Source organism: Phocoena sinus, chromosome 14, assembly GCF_008692025.1.
Source record: "Phocoena sinus isolate mPhoSin1 chromosome 14, mPhoSin1.pri, whole genome shotgun sequence".
NCBI lineage: Eukaryota > Metazoa > Chordata > Mammalia > Artiodactyla > Phocoenidae > Phocoena > Phocoena sinus.
The window spans coordinates 88,050,504-88,070,465 of NC_045776.1; the positions used below are offsets into that span (position 1 = coordinate 88,050,504).

At 46.5% G+C, this 19,962-nt stretch overlaps 1 protein-coding gene across 3 annotated transcripts in view; it reads right to left on the reverse strand.

Annotated features, from left to right (window-relative positions):
* The window catches only part of STX2 (syntaxin 2), a 45,681-nt gene that overhangs the window by 17,000 nt on the left and 8,719 nt on the right, over positions 1-19,962 (reverse strand). For all 3 annotated transcript variants that reach the window (XM_032603189.1, XM_032603190.1, XM_032603188.1), the window contains exons 2-3: positions 14,316-14,390; positions 9,398-9,497 (exon numbers count right to left, since the gene is read on the reverse strand). In XM_032603189.1, coding sequence (XP_032459080.1) covers positions 9,398-9,497; positions 14,316-14,390 — 175 coding nt within the window. The remainder of the gene's footprint in view (positions 1-9,397; positions 9,498-14,315; positions 14,391-19,962) is intronic.

A 19,962-nucleotide genomic window follows, 5' to 3' on the forward strand; every position in this document is an offset into this window, starting at 1 on the left:
GAAATCAAAACCTTTACAGACAAGACAAAAGCTAAGAGAATTCAGCACCATCAAACCAGCTCTACAACAAATGCTAAAGGAACTTCTCTAAGTGGGAAAAACAAGAGAAGAAAAGGACCTGCAAAAACAAACCCATAACAATTAAGAAAATGGTAATAGGAACATACATATCGATAATTACCTTCAACGTGAACGGATTAAATGCTCCAACCAAAAGACACAGGCTTGCTGAATGGATACAAAAATAAGACCCATATATATATATATGCTGCCTACAAGAGACCCACTTCAGACCTAGGGACACATTCAGACTGAAAGTGACGGGGTGGAAAAAGGTATTCCATGCAAATGGAAATCGAAAGAAAGCTGGAGTAGCAATGCTCATATCAGATAAAGTGGACTTTAAAATAAAGAATGTTACAAGAGACAAGGAAGGACACTACATAATGATCAAGGGATCAATCCAAGGAGAAGATATAACAATTATAAATACATATGCACTCAACATAGGAGCACCTCAATACATAAGGCAACTGCTCACAGCTATAAAAGAGGAAATCGACAGTAACACAATAATAGTGGGGGACTTTAACACCTCACTTACACCAATGGACAGATCATCCAGACAGAAAATGAATAAGGAAGGACAAGCTTTAAATGACACAACAGACCAGATAGATTTAATTAATGTTTATGGGACATTCCATCCAAAAACAGCAGATTACACTTTCTTCTCAACTGTGCACGGAACACTCTTCAGGATAGATCACATCTTGGGTCACAAACCAAGCCTCAGTAAAGTTAAGAAAATTGAAATCATATCAAGCATCTTTTCTGACCACAATGCTATGAGATTCGAATCAATTACAGGGAAAAAAATGTAAGAAACACAAACACATGGAGGCTAAAAAATACGTTACTGAATAACCAAGGGATCACTGAAGAAATCAAGGAGGAAATCAAAAAATACCTTGAGACAAATGACAACAAAAACACGATGATCCAAAACCTATGGGATGCAGCAAAAGCAGTTCTAAGAGGGAAGTTTAGAGTAATAGAAGCCTACCTCAGGAAGCAAGAAAAATCTCAGATAAACAGTCTAACCTTACACCTAAAGGAACTAGAGAAAGAAGAACAAAAAAAAGCCCAAAATTAGCAGAAGGAAAGAAATCATAAAGGTCAGAGCAGAAATAAATGAAATAGAAACCAAGAAAACAATAGCAAAGGTCAATAAAACTAAAAGCTGGCTCTTTGAGAAGATAAACAAAATTGATAAACCATTAGCCAGAGTCATCAAGAAAAAGAGGGAGAGGACTCAAATCAATAAAATTAGAAATGAACAAGGAGAAGTTACAACAGACACCACAGGAATACAAAGCAACCTAAGAGACTACTACAAGCAACTCTATGCCAATAAAATGGACAACCTAGAAGAAATGGACAAATTCTTAGAAAGGTATAACCTTCCAAGACTGAACCAGGAAGAAGTAGAAAATATGAACAGACCAATCACAAGTAATGAAATTGAAACTGTGATTAAAAAGCTTCCAACAAACAAAAGTTCAGGACCAGAGAGCTTCACAGGTGAATTCTATCAAACATTTAGAGAAGAGCTAACACCCATCCATCTCAAACTCTTCTAAAGAACTGCAGAGGAAGGAACACTCCCAAACTCATTCTATGAAGCCACCATCACCCTGATACCAAAACCAGATAAAGACACTACAAAAAAGGAAAATTACAGACCACTATCACTGATGAATATAGATGCAAAAACCCTCAACAAAATACTAGCAAACAGAATCCAACAGCACATTAAAAGGATCATACACCATGATCAAGTGGGTTTTATCCCAGGTCAATCAATGTGATATGCCATATTAACAAACTGAAGAATAAAAACCATATGATCATCTGAATAGATGCAGAAAAAGCTTTTGACAAAATTCAACACCCATTTATGATAAAACCTCTCTAGAAAGTAGGCACAGAGGGAACCTACCTCAACATAATAATGGCCATATACAACAAACCCACAGCAATCATCATTCTCAATGGTGAAAAACTGAAAGCATTTCCTCTAAGATCTGGAAAAAGACAAGGATGTCCACTCTCGCCACTATTATTCAACATAGTTTTGGAAGTCCTAGCCATGGCACTCAGAGAAGAAAAAGAAATAAAAGAATACAAATTGGCAAAGAAGAAGTAAAACTGTCACTGTTTGCAGATGACATGATACTGTACATAGAGAAACCTAAAGATGCCACCAGAAAACTACTATAGCTAAGCAATGAATGTGGTAAAGTAGCAGGATGCAAAATTAATGCACAGAAATCTCCTGCATTCCTATACGCTAATGATGAAAAATCTGTTAGAGAAATTAAGGAAACACTCCCATTTACCACTGCAACAAAAAGAATAAAATACCTAGGAATAAACCTACCTAGGGAGACAAAAGACCTGTATGCAGAAAACTACAAGACACTGATGAAAGAAATTAAAGATAATATCAACAGATGGGGAGATATACCATGTTCTTGGATTGGAAGAATCAACAGTGTGAAAATGACTGTACTACCCAAAGCAATCTACAGATTCAATGCAATCCCTATCAAATTACCAGTGGCATTTTTTACAGAACTAGGACAAAAAATCTTAAAATTTGTACGGAGACACAAAAGACCCCCAATAGCCAAAGCAGTCTTGAGGGAAAAAAACGGAGCTGGAGGAGTCAGACTCCCTGACTTCAGACTACACCACAAAGCTATAGTAATCAAGACAATATGTTACTGGCACAAAAACAGAAATATAGATCAATGGAACAGGATAGAAAGCCCAGAGATAAACCCACGCACCTATGGTCAACTAATCTATGACAAAGGAGGCAAGAATATATAATGGCAAAACGACAGTCTCTTCAATAAGTGGTACTGGGAACATGGACAGCTACATGTAAAAGAATGAAATTAGAACACTCCCAACACCATACACAAAAATAAACTCAAAATGGATTAGAGACCTAAATGTAAGCCTGGACACTATAAAACTCTTAGAGGAAAACACAGGAAGAACACTCTTTGACATAAATCACAGCAAGATCTTTTTTGATCCACCTCCCGGAGTAATGGAAATAAAAACAAAAATAAACAAATGGGACCTAATGAAACGTAAAAGCTTTTGCAAAGCAAAGGAAACTACAAAGAAGACAAAAAGACAACCCTCAGAATGGGAGAAAATATCTGCAAACGAATCAATGGACAAAGGATTAATCTCTAAAATATATAAACAGCTCATGCAGCTCAATATTAAAAAAACAAACATCGTAATCAAAAAATGAGCAGAAAACCTAAACAGACATTTCTCCAAAGAAGACATACAGATGGCCAAGAAGCACATGAAAGGATGCTCAACATCACTAATTATTAGAGAAATGCAAATCAAAACTACAATGAGGTGCCACCTCACATCAGTTAGACTGGGAATCGTCAGAAAATCTACAAACAACAAATGCTGGAGAGGGTGTGGAGAAAAGGGAACCCTCTTGCACTGTTGGTGGGAATGTAAACTGATACAACCACTCTGGAGAACAGTATGGAGGTTCCTTAAAAAACTAAAAACAGAATAACCACATGATCCAGGAATCCTACTGGGCATATACCCAGCGAAAACCATAAAAAACCTTAAAAAACTAAAAACAGAATAACCATATGACCCAGCAATCCCACTGGGCATATACCCAGAGAAAACCATAATTCAAAAAGACACATGCACCCCAATCTTCACTGCAGCACTATTTACAATACCCAGGTCATGGAAGAAACCTAAATGCCCATCAACAGACGAATGGATAAAGAAGATGTGGTACATATATACAATGGAATATCAGCCATAAAAACGAACGAAATTGGGTCATTTGTAGAGATGTGGATGGATCTAGGGATTGTCATACAGAGTGAAGTAAGTCAAAAAGAGAAAAACATATATTGTATATTAACGCATACATGTGGAACCTAGAAAAATGGTACAGATGAACCGGTTTGCAGGGCAGAAACAGAGACAAAGATGCAGAGAACAAACATATGGACACCAAGGGGGGAAGCGGGGTGGTGGTGGTGGTGGGAAGAATTGGGCGATTGGAACTGACATGTATACACTGATGTGTATAAAATGGATGACTAATAAGAACCTGCTGTATAAAAACATAAATAAAATAAAATTCAAAAAAAAGAAAATACTATCCTAAGACTCATACTATGGCCACAAGCCTTCATATACCAAGCCCAGGTCTCAATCAAAAATAACCAGGAGGGTTTCCCTGGTGGCGCAGTGGTTGAGAGTCCGCCTGCCAATGAGGGGACATGGGTTCGTGCCCCGGTCCGGGAAGATCCCACATGCCGCGGAGTGGCTGGGCCCGTGAGCCATGGCCGCTGAGCCTGTGCGTCCGAAGCCTGTGCTCCGCAGCGGGAGAGGCCACAACAGTGAGAGGCCCGTGTACAGCAAAAAAAAAAAAAACATCCCACACGGAGCAACGGAGAGCCCAAGTGCCGCAACAAAGACCCAGTGCAGGCAAATAAATAAAGAAATAAGTAAATAAAAATAATGGCATTTGTGTCTAGGCTTTATCTGCCTAGGTGTCTGGATCAGACCCTGGAAAGAAGGTAAAACAGCTATAAAGGCTACCAACGTGATGATTTTTGACTGAGAATATGGACTGTGGATTAGACAGCGTTTTTATCAACATCAAATGTTCTGAATTAGATAATTACAAGAGAACCTCGTCCTTAGGAGATGAACACTGGCGTACTCAGGGGTGGATGGTCACAAGGCCTGCAACTCACTCTAAAATGAGTCAGCAAAAATAACATGTGTGTGTATGTATGCATGTGCATACATGTGCAATGTGTGTGTACACGCACACATATGCATACACATAGACACACATACACAAAGAGAAAGAAATCAAACGTGGCGAAATGTTAACAATTGGTGAATCTCAGTGAAGGGAACGTGAAGTTTCACTGTACCATAATTGCAACTCTCCCATAATTAGAAAAGTTTCAAACTAAAAACATGAAAAGAACATTTAATGGGACGAGCCCCTCGATGTAGCACGTGTTCCCAGGAATGCTGGCCCGAGGGGCGAGCTGACAAGTACTCAAGGACACACAGGTAGGCGAGGAGGCCCGGGCGGAGTGGTCTGTGACGTGAAACCCGGACGCGGGGTGGGCCCGTGGCTCCGCCTGGTGCTGCCTGCGGTTCAGGACAGCAGCGGGGACGGCAGAGCCGGCTGAGTCCCAGGGCGCTCGAGACTCTGCACTAACTGCTCACCCTCTCCAACCCCCAACATCCTCGGCTCTCGGACACACCCGAGGGGAGCACCGGCCTCGCGAGGCCAGCGCAAGGAGTGAACGGGCCTCCACCCGTCCAGTGTTCAGCCTGGTCCCTGCTGCTCTACGCAGCAGCAAGTCTAAGTTAAGAATCATATATGACACTACAACGATGCGAGGTCCCGGCAATACCCGCCACACACTGGGAGCAAGCTATCTGTAAACAATAAAAGGCACACTGCCATCCGGCCCCAGGCCATTCCGCTCCCACAGAAACGGCCGACACTGACCAGCAGGCAGCCATCACAAAAAGGGTCCTGGAACGCTCTGCTCAGGTACACTGTACAGCCACAGGCACCGGCTGCTCCAAACCCTACACTTCTTTAAAGATGTTTTTTTTCTTTTGATGTGGACCGTTTTTAAAGTCTTTACTGAATTTGTTACAATTTTGCTTCTTCTTATGTGTTTTGGTTTTTCGGCTGCGAGGCATGTGGGATCCTAGCTCCCTGACCAGGGATCGAACCCGTACCCACGACACTGGAAGGCGAAGTTCTAACCATTTTACGCCAGGAAAGTCCAGTACACTTCTTTAAAAGTGTATGTTTTATACATATTTTTTGCTAGAAAAATATTTACCGAAACGTTAACAGTGTTTATCACCACGGGACAGGTTACAAACGTTGTTTTTTTTTTTCCTTCCTTTCTGCTTTCTTCCAAAATGCCCACGATAAAGCACGTAATTAACTCTGATAACGTAAAACAGGTTAACTTTAAAAGATGAAGAGGATGAGGGCGGGGCGGGGGAGCCAGTCAGCAGGGCTGGACGCTAAGGAGGGAGGACAAGGGCCAGGGCTGAGGCTGCCGGCAGGACCTGCAGCGCAGCCGGGGTGAGGGGAGGCCCACGAGACCCCTCTCGGGAAGCAACAGCCGCCGCGGGGCGAGGCAGGGCTGCAGGCAGGCATGCTTGGACGGGCAGACGGGCGGCCTTCCGGCCCAGGAGCCCGGACGGAAGTACAGCGAGAGGTGGCTCAAGGCCACATACCACAGTTGCCCTTAAAAAGGAGACACACACCTCTCACGCGGAAGCAGGAGGAAGGATGGGATGGAACAAGGTGATGAGGGGGAAACACACTGATGACAGTAGCAGTGGGCATTTACACGGAATGGTGCGCGATCTGTCCATGGTCAACAGTGAATTCACGGTGGAACTGGGGTTTGAACCCACCGCTCACCTGAGAAGAGGCTTTCTACACTAAGTGGTGACCACACAGTTCTCAAGCGAGTCTGAAATGTGTACTCCAGCAGAAAAGCACAAAATGCACAAAGAAGGAGGATTTAGAGACGGGAGGCAACCAGATGTAAGCGTCGTAGCTCAGAGACGAGAGGCCAGCCCAGGAGCGTTACAACGCAGACAGAGAAGAAGGGCAGATAAAATGTTAGCAACAGGTTGTGACTGTTTAGGACGCCCATACCTAAAACATGGGATGAAAAGAAGGGCTCTGACTCCTGATTCAAAGGAACTACAAGACGTGTTACTGATGAGTAAAATCCCCTCCATTCTGATGGTGATGTCAGCCGTAACACTATCACCAGCAAGACCCAGAAAGTTGAATAACACACATTTCAGGCTCCCACCAGGTGGGTCCATGTTTTGGAGGGCCTGAAACTTACACATTTTCAGTGGCCCTCTTAAAAAAAGAAAGTACAGGGCTTCCCTGGTGGCGCAGTGGTTGAGAGTCCGCCTGCCGATGCAGGGGACACGGGTTCGTGCCCCGGTCCGGGAAGATCCCACATGCCGCGGAGAGGCTAGGCCCGTGAGCCATGGCTGCTGAGCCTGTGCTCCGCAACGGGAGAGGCCACAACAGTGAGAGGCCCGCGTACCGCAAAAAAAAAAAAAAAAAAAAAAAAAGAAAGTACAGAAATGTAAAGTCAATAAAAGTAAGAGTAACCCTTTACTAATACCCTCTATTAGCTTCTCAGGCAAATCTTTCTCTGGGATCTTGTCACTGAGGTTAATGAAACAATCTGGCCAGCCAGCCAGCCCTGCCTCTGCAGCAGAAGCCAACAGGCCAGGGCCCGGCCATGGGGTGGCGCCACCCGGTGGCCACTGTGCTCTGGAACCCCTTTCTGCGGGCCCACCCAGGAGCCCAGGCAGGGAGGGCACCGGCACCGAAGAGCTGGAGCTCCACCTTGCCCCTCCCCACCCACCAGGACAAAGGGCTGGGGGGACAGCAGCCCACTGCCCACTGCCCCACCCTGGGCACTTCCTAGGGCCCAGCATTGTGGGGCAGGAGTAACCGCGTTGCTCTTTACAGAGAGCAACTCAGGGAGCAGCGAGACATCACTTCTTACGCTCTGGTTCACACCCTGCTGTGAAACAGAGACAGGAAGCAACAGTCTTATTCAGAGCCCAAAGGGACTACTGCGAAGCATTAAGAGCCCCAACTTCACTCCAACATTGTTGAAGCTGCTGTAACTTGGCAGCAAAAGTTTTTTGGAGGTAAACTTCTCGAAAGAAAAAAATACAGTAATATGTATTCAAATTCAGCTTCCCCGAGAGTTGAGCAAGATGTTAACAGGTGTTACACAAAAAGTTCTGTGAGCAAATACATTTGTGAAACACTCCACTAAGAAAAGGTTTCTTCATTGCAGGACTTCTCAGAGCCTTTATTACTCTGCAACCTTCCAAGTGGGGATGTGGTGTGAAAAGGACTCCAAATGCATTTGGCCACAGAAGTCTTGTTTCACATACTAGCTACTGAGATTCATGCTCCAGGAACACACTTTGGAAAATATCCTTCTAAATAGCCTTCTATCCAGGGCATCTACAGACGCCCAGAGCGTTATTTTACGAGACATGCAAAATCTTCAAAATGAGTTTTTTCAATTTAATACCAAGTTAATTTTTCAATGTAAGGCCACACCAAATAACCTAACAAAGTTGCTTTCAACTTTCCTCCAAGACTGAGAATAAGCGTGTTCCCATCACCACTTCTATTCAATGCTGTACGGAAAGTCAGTGAAATAAGTCAACTGAAAATAAAAAGCATAAGAACTGAGGGACAACTGTGATTATTCACAGGTGTCATGACTGGGTGCAGAAAAAAACTAACAGAATCCACAAACAAATTATTAAAATTAATTAATTAGGCAAGATAATGGGATACAAGGTCAACATACAAAACCCACCGTATTTCCATATATGGAAACAAGTGGAAAACAAAATTTACAGCAGATACTGTTCACATTAAAACCGAAAGCATCACCTGCCATGAAAGGTGTGTGAGACCTCTACAGAGAGCCCTACAGAACATCACTGAGAGCAATTACAGAAGATGTAAGTAAAGGGACAGACCAGTTTCACGGATTAAAAGACTCAGTATTGTGAGGATATCAATTATCCCCCCAAATGATGTATGGATTCCAATTTGCAGTCTCCAGCTTATCCAGATCCATCTTACCTTTCAAGTTTTCAAAATTTGTCACTGTAGATCAAGGAAACACTTCCTTATAACTAACAATGCCCTGATGTCCAGTTAATGTTAAATCACTTGCTCACATGCTGCCCTCAACAGACACTACGAACAGCACACTCCGTACAAAAGCCTTTGCTGAAGACTTAAGATCACTTTAGTCTGTTCTTCATCTTTAAATCTGCTCTAACAAGTACTGTTTTCCAAATCAACCTCTTATTAACTTTCATCTAAACACAAAATTCTATCACTCCTGTTTAACTGTGGACATAATACAGATCTAAGGCCCAGTCACTGACGTGACCCCAAAGTTCTGCAAGGCCACATCCATGTATGCTCGTGGATATCACAAATCAGTGGTCCTCACCCCAGCTGAACACCAGATCCCGCAGAAGCTGTAGAAAACCACACTGATGCCTTGGTTCATCCAGACCAGAGGCATGAGGATCCCGAGGGGTGGCCCACCAGCCTCCGGCACTTTTTACAAGCTCCCAGCTCAATCTCACGTGTTTCCAGGCTAAGGCCTGTGCTGTGGACAGCAAGAGGGCCAGGCACACAGATAGACAGACACACTCCTTTTTAAAACCAGCAACTTACTTCCTTCTGGGTTTGGTGCAGAAAGAATGATGCTGTGGTTTTTCTTTACTTCTTCAACATACTGAGCTATTTTAGCTATACTGTTTCTGATCTCCTCAACCTAGGAGAGAGAGAGAAAGTCATCACCACTGCGGCAAATTCACATTTGCGACCACTTTCCATTACCTAAAAAGAGAAGGATAGAAGAGGAAGAAAATAAGTGAATAATTACCACATAAAGAAACAACAACCTTTTCCCGTTCATTTAATTTAAAAAATAAAGGGAAATGCGCCATATTAAAATATCTACCTTTATGGCTAAGGCAATATCAGCCACCAGGAAAACCTTGTTGGTTGTAAGAAGTTTTACAATCAAGACCCAGTATTACCACAGATGATGGCAGCCAGAGGCATCTACTACCAACGCCAGTCTCCGTGCAGTCAAGAAGGGAGCTCACCCTGCAGCAGAGGCCGACCACCATATTCTCGTGTAGGGAGGTACTGACAGCTGATAAGGCCAAGCCTTCCTAGTCATTATTTTTTGCCTCTGATAGTCTAAAGTATTCACTACTTGTCTCAAAATGTAACGTATTCATTAGCAAGATCTGTCCAGATGGATTCATACCAAGTGTGGCAGGCTGAATACTGTCCCCCAAAATGTCCAGGTCCTGGCCCCCGGGACCCTGGATGGTTACCTTATACGGCAAAGGGAACTGCAGATGTGACAGAAACAAAGGGTCTTGAGATGGGGAGATACAATCCCGGATCCCCTGGTGGGCCCTCAGTATGACCCCAAGGGTACTTGTAAGAGGGAAGTGGATGGAGATGGGACGACAGAAGGCGGCCACGCGACACTAGTGAAGCACAATGGTCTGCTGCCGGCCTGGCAGGCGGAGGGGTGCCAGGGGTGCAGCTCAAGAGGTGGGGAAGGCAGGGCAGCGGGCTCTGCCCGGAGCTCCTGGGGCGTGCGGTCCTGCTGGCAATGTGGCTTCATCCCAGTGGGACCAGCCTGGACTTCCGGCTTCCAGAGATGAAGACGGTAAATCTGTGCTGTTTGAAGCCACTCAGTTTGTGCAGCCCTAGGAAACTAAGCACAACTTCTCTATTTGAACGATGAGGAAAACCCTAAAGCCCAGCAGCAGGGGACTTGTTAGGTTACATTACGGAACTCTGTAACAAAAGATATGAAAACACCTCAAGGATATATTACCAAGTTAAAAACACGCCGAAAAAAAAAAAAATACCCACAAGGTGCAGAACGACACGTATACATGTTAGCAACGATGCAAGAAAGAGGTCAAGATAGGCAGAGATTAACCTGCAGATGTTAACATTTACACGAAGAAACACTGGGATGTCTAAATAAGAAACTAAGAAAAGGGTCACCTTCCGAGGGGACAGGTGAGGAAACCAGCAGATGAAGACAGGAGTGCGGGCAAGGCTTCTCGTGCCAGTGCATCCTCTCCCATCGTCCTGATTTCTGAGCAACGGGGATGCACATCCCAGTGGGGATGTGAGATGCCAGCGTGAGGAGCCCTACCGACTAGAGCGGCTCTCGCGTGTTTGGTCTCAGCGCCTCTTTAATCCTGAAAGTTACGGAAGGCCCCAAAGAGCTTTGGCTCACGTAGGCTGTAGCTCGCTTCGGATAATTCCCATAGTGGAGAAACAGCTTCGACATGCATTAATTCACTGAAGACAGTTAATTACAAGACCACAGCATGCCATGGTGGACGTCCACGTTCTCATCTCAGAATGTCACCTACGGGGCAAAAGCCACCTTGCAGGTGTGATGCGTTAAGAGTCGAGATGGGAGATTACCCTGGATTATCTGGGTTGTTCCAGTGTAACCACAAGAGTCCTTATAAAACAGAAGCCAACAGGACCAAACTTAGAAAAAAGCGACGTTACAGTAGAAGCAGAGGCTGCGGTGAGGTGCCCGACGCTGGGGAAAAGGGCCCCGAGCCAAGGACGCAGGTGCCCCCAGAAGCTGGAGAAGGCAGGACGCAGCCTCTCCCCGCCGGGCCTGCAGGAGGGCGCGGCCCTGCCGGCACCTTGACGGGAGCCCCAGTGGCTCGTTTCAGCTTCGGACCTCTGCAGCTGTCAGGCTCTAAGTGTATGTTGGGTTTAGCCACTACGGTTGTGGTAATTTGTTACACCAGCAGTAGGAAATTAATACAGATGTTAATACCAATAACCTATTTTTATGGAAAAAGCAGAATTCCGCCCCCCCCCAAATCAGTGAAAGTACGAGCATTGATCTACATTTTTCTGCAAATCTAACTTCTAGCTTAATGGAAGGCATCTTGATTCTGATACCTGCTTCTGTGTTTAGCCTGTTGCCGTATCACACACTTGATGTAGCCTCTGGGAAACTCCCCCATTGTCCATTCGTGACAGAGTGAGAGGAAAGAGGTAAACATCTTGGTATTTTTATGAAAATCGTTACCAGCCACACAAACTCATTGGAAAGGCCTTAGGGACCCCAGGGACACTGGGACCAAGCCCCACAGCACATTTTGAAAACCAAAGTTTTAGAGGAGAGTTGAACACAGAATTCTACTTGCATAGAGCAGTGAACGGCTATTTCATTAGGCCTGGGTGTTATTTCCATTTATTTACAGTCAATTTCTACAGAACTTCATATACTTCACATACTTATAATTTAATTAATCATGTAAAAACAGTACACAGAATTAAAACGGAATCTTTTAAAATTTTTGCTACTTTATCATGCAGTCTTCAACACAAATAACGACTTTGGGGTTTTAGTGCACAGATCTACATTTCAACGAGGCATCATTAAAGCAGCATTTCTGAAATAAGTTCAGTAGCACGCATCTGTCACAAAGTAGGAGAGACACTGTTTTACCTCTTGGAGGGTTCTGCAGTACACATGCCACCAGTATCTGTGCAGCAGAAGTCCCAGCGTGGTCCAAAAAGAAAACTGCTGGACCACCGACTCGGGACCAGGAGGGAAGCGCCACCGTCGCTGTGGTGCCAGGTCCATTTACATCTACGAAGCACACCACACAAGCCCCCCCCCCACCCCCTGCCCCGTCAACTACAAACCACCTTCGCAGAGAGGAGATTCCTGGCCGCTCATTACAGCACTACGCTAGTCTTCAGCAAACACTGGTCACGTGCAGAATTCCCACCTTTTGCAAAGTTCTACGTGACATGTAAGACCTGAATGCCATTTTCTAAGAAAGAGTTTGTATTAACAAACATCATTTGCTTCTCTATCTGTCTGTCTAAGTCATTTCACAGAAATTAACTGTAAAATAAATCAACCATTTAACAAATGAAACTGGAACTTACGTTACAATCGATGGCTCTCAAACCTCCCTAACACGAGGAGTCACCCGTTTCTGTCTGCAGCTCTGAGACGCCCACAGCCGGAATGGGTTAGCGCTAAGTTACTACAGCTTAATGACTCTGAGTGATTTACATAAGTCTTCTATAAAGTACAACGACAACATTTAATGCTGGGAGATTCTTAAAATGAGAAATGTTTTTCCGGAGAACTGGTATGGAAGAATTAAGCATCTAGGTAAAGGGGGTAAAATCAGAGAATTAATGATTTTACAAAGTGGGTAGGTAAGCTCAAGACAGTAAAAAGAGTCTCATTTCCAAAGTGAAAGCCGGAAATCCACCATCTTAACTCTTTTGTACCTTAAAGTAAGTTCCTGTAGCTAACGATTTAATTTCATGTTTTTTCCATTAGATAAGATTAAGAACTAACATAAATGCTTGAAACCCAATGAATAGGTTCTTACTCTAGGTATTCAATAAATTCTGACTGGATCTGGAACACTGATAACTTCTAAAGTTATCTTAGATAACTTCTAAGATATTTTTTATTAACATATTACATATTTTCAGATCCACGTATTGATAGACCGGTTTAGACTGTCAACAGATTTGAGTTAACTGAAACTTGTAGACGAGATTCAACATAATCAAAACAAGTCCTGCAAATGAAGCTTTCATCATTAAAAAATTACACTGAACCCGTTTCTTTTCTTCATATGTAACAAAGTCAAAATATTTGTTCTCTGACTCAATTTCAAAAATTTTAAATTATGCAAAATTTGATCAGCTATGACTTAGGGTTAACAATTTAAACATGACGCCAGCCTAGAAACAGCCCTGGGGGGCTAAGAGGCAGAGGGAAAGGCCTCGCAGGGAAGCCCGAAGGAACGGACAGGTGTGAGGTCAGATCCAAGGGCGCGGGCCCACACGCGGACAGCCCAGAGAAAGGCCGTGCTGCCTGACAGCAATGGCAGAGCAGAGCTGCCACAATTGTATCTTTGCTTACGGATAAGACCTCTCAGGAGAGAAGTTCATATGACCTAGAGACCGGTATTCTGAAACGTGGAAAACTTCTCAGGAGAGGAATTTAAAATTCAATCAAAGATTTTAGGAAATACACAACGTGAGCTCTTTGATATGTGGGACTCACTGCCATTCTGCAGGAGGAAAGCAAGGGAAGCCTCGCTGTGTGTACCGTGCACACCTGACCACCAGCTGAGGGGCAGCACTGCCCCCAGGCCTTCCCCTCCCCGGGACCAAACCACCCCGAGTCTGGAGAACACCGCTGGCCATGGGTGCAGCAGCATCTCCCCGGGGCCTTCCCGTGCTCGGAGGACGCGCCTTCCCCCAGCACAGCCCCGCCGGGCCAGCACCCCAGCCTGCGGGCATCAGTCTCTGCATGTGCCCTCCACACTCACGATCACCATTCTCAACCCCCCCCCCACCAAGTCCATCAGCAAGAAGAATGTTTTCCTAGCACTAAAAAGTCTAGAGAACGTTTGCAATTCAAACACCAACTTTTTAAAATATTAGGGTATTATTTCAAATATGACAAGAGCACAGTTACATTAGTTTAACTATGTTTAAAGAAAACAAGTCCATGTGGGTTTCATTAAACGGCTCTTACCTGATGGAAGAAATCATCCATAAAATGGTCCTTTTCAATAACAACGGTTGTGTCTCCATCATCATTTTTCCTACACTAAAATGGAAAAATATAAAATGTAAAATTCTGGTTTTAAAATATTTCACGTAGACACAAACAGTGAACTGAAAGACAAGAGCAGTTCGGTACCTACAGGATCCCAACTCACTAAGAGCACCAAAGTGTAACGACTCCGAAGTGTGCCAGAGGCGCACCAGGCCACAGTCAAGGCGGGCAGACCGGGCTGCACGCCCCGAGAAGCAGCCACGTCCTGGGGAAACAATGGCTAGATCTCTCAGAACTGAGCGACGTAGAATCACCCATGCTGAGCACGTCCATTTAACACAGGTCAGGTTTATCCTCGACAAGTGAGACTGCTTACCTTGCACACTCCCTATAAAGATTGAAAATACTGATACCACCAGTTCACTTTTCAAGACTATGTAATAATTTCCAAGGAACTATCACATATGTTAGCTGGTGCTCATCAATCTTCCCTACGTGAGTAACTCCCAGTCACAGCCACACTCATAATCAAGGAACACTTTACTAAGGAAAGACTCAGTAGCGAAGACCTGAGTAAGTAACACGGAGGAAGAAAGCAACTGACCGCTGGGAAGACCCAGGATAACACCGTACTTTACAAGTCATCCATAAAAGGGTCCTATTCAGCAACAACAGTTGTGTCTCCATCATCATTTTTCCTACACTAAAATGGAAAAATATAAAACGTAAAATTCTGGTTTTAAAATTTTTCATGTAGACACAAACAGGTACCACCAGTTTAAAATAACACTGAAGAATAAAGAATGAGGAGATGTTATTCTAGACCAATGGGTCTCCAACTTGAGGGGCATCAGCTCTGCCTAGAGGGCTGGGTCTCTGACTCAGCGGGGCTGGGGTGAGGCAGTCCACACACTCCTGACTGTCCTAGAACATCGGGAACATCGTCACATTCTAAGTTCCAAGTGATGCTGCCAGGCTGGGTTCCCCACCCCTCGAGGGAGGCAGAACCTAACGGTGGAAAGTCTCTCCTGGGAAGAAAGCGACCTCCGTCTACAGCCACGGGGGACAGGAGACGTCAGAACCCAGGACCTGGTACCGGAATCACACAGTGTTTGTCAAGGACGTGTGACACAGCATCCACCAGCGAGAGCCGGGGACTCGGGAGGAAAAAGGAAATACACCTGCCAGAATACAGAGGAGGGAGCTATTAGGAACTGTCTCCCCAAGGACACGCAGGGTGAGTCAGCTCAGCTCAAACCCTGCGAGAGCCGAGGCGGCCAGATTTCGGGGATTCTCTCAACCCTCGTGAAATCAGTCTTTAACCACGGAAAGTCTGAAGTGTGGCTCTACTGATCTACAACCCAGAAATAACGTGGAAACAAAATTCCACTAAATTTAGCTAGGAAAACATGTACAAAATTTAATAAATGTGTCAAGAAAGCACAATGCAGCCTCCCTCTGCACCCATCCAGGGCCCTCACTAAGGCAAATCGATTTGGCCTAAAAATCAACAATAATCTCTCACCACCCCAGGGAAGGCTTCGGCACCTGCCTTACCCCAAGGCCTCCTCCATGAGACAATCCAGGACGGCAAGGGAGAAGAGGCGTGCTCCTCTACGGGAGGCGCGAGCTCCCTCACACAAGGGGCTTTTACGAGAGGACTGTGAACACGGGTTATCACCAGGAGACACCTCGCGCTGGGACAGCCGTGGGGCAGTCTCGGAGGGAAAAGGACTCCGGCAGAAGCTCCCTCAGCTGTGGGCCGGAGGATCCCCGGCACCTCTCAGAGCTGGGGGACCCTGCTCTCACAGGCGCCAGCTGCGGGGAAAGATGCCTGCAGTCAGGCAGCACTGCCACTGCAAACGTCTTATGTGAGCTCCGCTAACAGGACGAGCACTATGGGTTCAACTGTGCCCCCTAAACACAGATGTTGCAAACCCCTAGGACCTCAGCCTGGGACCCGTATTTGGAAAAAGGGTCAGTGAAGATGCAGTCAGTCAAGATGAGGTCGTGCTGGAGCAGCGTGGGCCCTTAACCCAACGTGACTCGCGTCCTTATGAGAAGAGACAGAGACGCACGGGGGAGGCGGCCCGTGATGACCGCGATGCACCTACAAGCCGAGGACCCCTGAGGACCGCTGCCCGCACGGGAAGGTGAGAGGCAAGGCAGGGCTTTGGCGCAGGTTCGGGGAGCGTGCGGCCCCGCGACACCCTGGCTTCTGGCCTCCAGAGCCGGGAGGGCACATCTCCCTGGGTCAGGCCCCAGTCTGCGGGCCCGCGGCACGAGAGTCCAAGGACGCGCACGCACCAGTACGGGCTGAAGCACGCTCACGCCATCCTTTCTCCAATCAAGCGTGCTAACCGAGACACCCCTCTCAACTCTGCAGCCTGTGAACAGCGCTGTCCGGAGGAAAAAACCCTGTACCTACCGGGAGTCGCAGATGTGGGTTCTAACCGGCGACGAGGCGGGGACAACGGCCATCCCGTCCCCGCCCCCAGAGGCGGGGCTATGGGTTTCAGAAGGGCGTTATTTTCCCAGGGCATGCATACCCCAATAAAGGCTCTTAAAATCACTTCTGGTCCATGCTCTTAATTCCGAGCAAAAAAGCACTTAAAGGCAGATGGGCAATCGGCTAACAAGCGACAGAAAGTTATGTGCAGACCCGCCCACCAACTCCACAGTGCTTTTCTCCGGGCTCCCACGGCACCTGAAGTGAAAGACGGCTGCTCCTGGGTACCGCGCGCGCCAGGGCACGGGTCGCGCGCTGTCTCACCGGTCCTCCAGCGCCGCCCGAGGCCTGCGAGCATCCCCACTTCACGCACACAGCACCCCATGGACGGCTGAGCACCCAGCCTCTTTGGGCACCAGGTGGGTTCGACCTCACAGAGCCCACACTGCGCTCACTCCCCAACCGCAAGAGCTGCCCTCGCCTGGCTCAGTCACCGGGCGACGTAACTTACCTCCCACACCCGCTCGCGCGCCACTCCACGACCCGCCCTCTGCCACGAGGGGCCGCCCTGCCCCTCTGACTCCAGCCCACGCCCTTGCTCTCGCTCTTAACCCCGCCCCCCGCCCCGCCCCCACCCTCCTCCCGGAAGAAAGGGCTTCAGGAGGGTCCTCCAGGCGAAGCGGGCCTCCCAGCTCTCTTCCGAGCTCCGGGCCGGGCGGCCTCGCGCGGGCCTTCGACACCACGCGCCCCTCGAGTGGCCCCGCACGTCACTGCCTCCCCGCGCCCCACCCAGTCGCTTCTCAGCTGGGGCGCTCATAGGGCTCAAGGGACTGAACTGTAAGTAGCCAACTCCCTACAGATTCAACGGGGGAGGGGAGAGAGTGAAGGTGAACGTGGCCTAGCAGGGCTGGGATTCCCCGGGGCCGGGGGCGCACGTCTCACCCCGCTGACAGCCGCTCGCGGTTCTCAGAGGCCTCGGCGTTCGGCCCGTTTCACTTTCTGCCGTGGAAAATGACAAACACGCACAAAAGTGGAAGGAATGACATACTGGGCCCTCGATGGGTCCATCGCAGGGGTTCAACGACGATCAATCCACACCTGTCTTGCTTCACCTGCACGCCCCCAGCCCCACCCCTGACCCCCGCGGCACTAGACCACCTCGAGGCGAAGCCCACACGAAGATGCCTGTTGTGTGTGTGACACGGTCGCGAACCTAAGCCCGCTACACCTGCTCCGGGAGAGACACTCACTCATTTCCAGGCTCAGGAGAACGGTTTCCAACATGACACTCTCCCTACGGGCAGTCGGTCATTTTACTATCACATCACACACAGACCACACTCCGTGCAGGAGGCGGTGAACAAACAGTTACCAAAGAAACTCAATTCTTCCTCGCCGCTGAAGCCCACGTGTCATGCGTGACCTTTATTCAGTCATTCGCTTGCTGGTAAATCATTCGTTTCTGTACCTGCAGACCAAGAGGGAGCCAATGACTTGGAATCTGTTTCCTCTAATGTCTTCTTTTTTCCTTCTCATTTTTAACCCATTACTTGTATTTCTTAGTTCTATCTGGAATTCTCAGAATTACCTGACATTAGGAAATAGACCTAGTAATGCTGTCTTAGCTTTTCCATTAATGAAAAAAGAAACAAAGAAGTGACTACCAAAACAATGCTCTTTAGGGACTCCCCTGGCGGTCCAGTGGTTCAGGGCTTCTGTGCTTCCACTGCAGGGGGCCAGGGTTCGATTCCTGGTCAAGGAACTAAAATCCCACATGCCGCACGATGTGGCCAAAAAAAAAAAAAAAAAAAAAGAAGAAGAAGAAAACGCTGTTTAAGCTGCTGCACAATCGCCCCGTCTTCAGTGAAGCCCACGGTGTGATCCCTGTACAGTAGCTGCTGTTTACGACAGTGTACTTATCGTGTATAACAAAACGATTTGTGGCAAAGCATTTACTATAAGCAGTGGGAATACCCTCCAACTTGATTTCTAAAGTGTCAAAGTGCAAGATAAACATCCAAATATCAACTTTCCGTTTCTGTTAAATTTTAAAACAATTCTCCTTAAAAGCAGCATTATGTTAAAATACAATTCTCTCTGTAAAAACTGTTCTGAGGAAGAGACATCAAGTAGCTTCCATGTTTAGAGACTATTTAACAGAGATGAATCATTTGTCACTGGAATGCCGTTTAGATAATTCAGAAGCTGAATTATCACAAATTAGTAGAATCCAAAGTTGGATAAAACACTGGATTTTTCTCCAGGTTGTTCTCCAAATACAAATGATAATTGTGAGGAAATAATTATCTTGAAATATGTACAATGGTTGTAGTAGCTTTGCTGCTACAAAACATTAATTTCAAAATTACATTACTTCAGTAAAAAACGAATACTTGTAATTAAAACTAGGTAGAAGCTGACTGTTGGCCAGGTGGTAATTGTGCCGTCGAATGTCAGTAGCATTTCTTTCCCATGTATTTATGTAATCCGTCGTAGTTTCATGCCCTAGGTAGGATATTACACTGTTTCATGTTTTATATTTCTACTTCATATTAGTCTCCATTATTAATATTACATAAATACTGCAGGTACTTAACACTTTACATAAATAACACTGTATCGCACAAATGCTTCTGTTTTTCTCCTCTCGAAGGTATGTTTAAAGATTTCTCCTCATCTCTCATGTTTTGCTCACCACTGACACACTCACCACCTTCCTGTCCTTCACACCAACCTGTGCCCACAGCAGAGCCCTGGGGCTGGCCGTGCCTTCTGCCCAGCGCCCACCTCCCAGACCTGTGCCCGGCTGGATCCTTCTCATTCAGATCTCAGCTCAGAGACCTCCCCCGATCAGAGACCCCTGATGGCCCAGCCCAAACCAGCCACGCCCACACCCACTCCCCCTGTTTCATCTCCTCCCCAGCAGTTGCCGGGAAAGGCATTTTATCGCTCATTGACTTAGCTGTTTCCTGTCCCCTCCCCCATGACACGTTTCAGGGGAGTAAGGACTTCAAGGGTCTTGTCATAACTCACACCTGAAACAGTGCCTGGCACGTAGCAGCCACTCAGTAGAGATCAGCTGCCGGAATGAATGAAGAGCAGAGAGATGAGACAGAGATGGGGGTGGAGCGGGGAGAAAGCACACACAGGACAGAGAAACCAGGAAACAAAGAC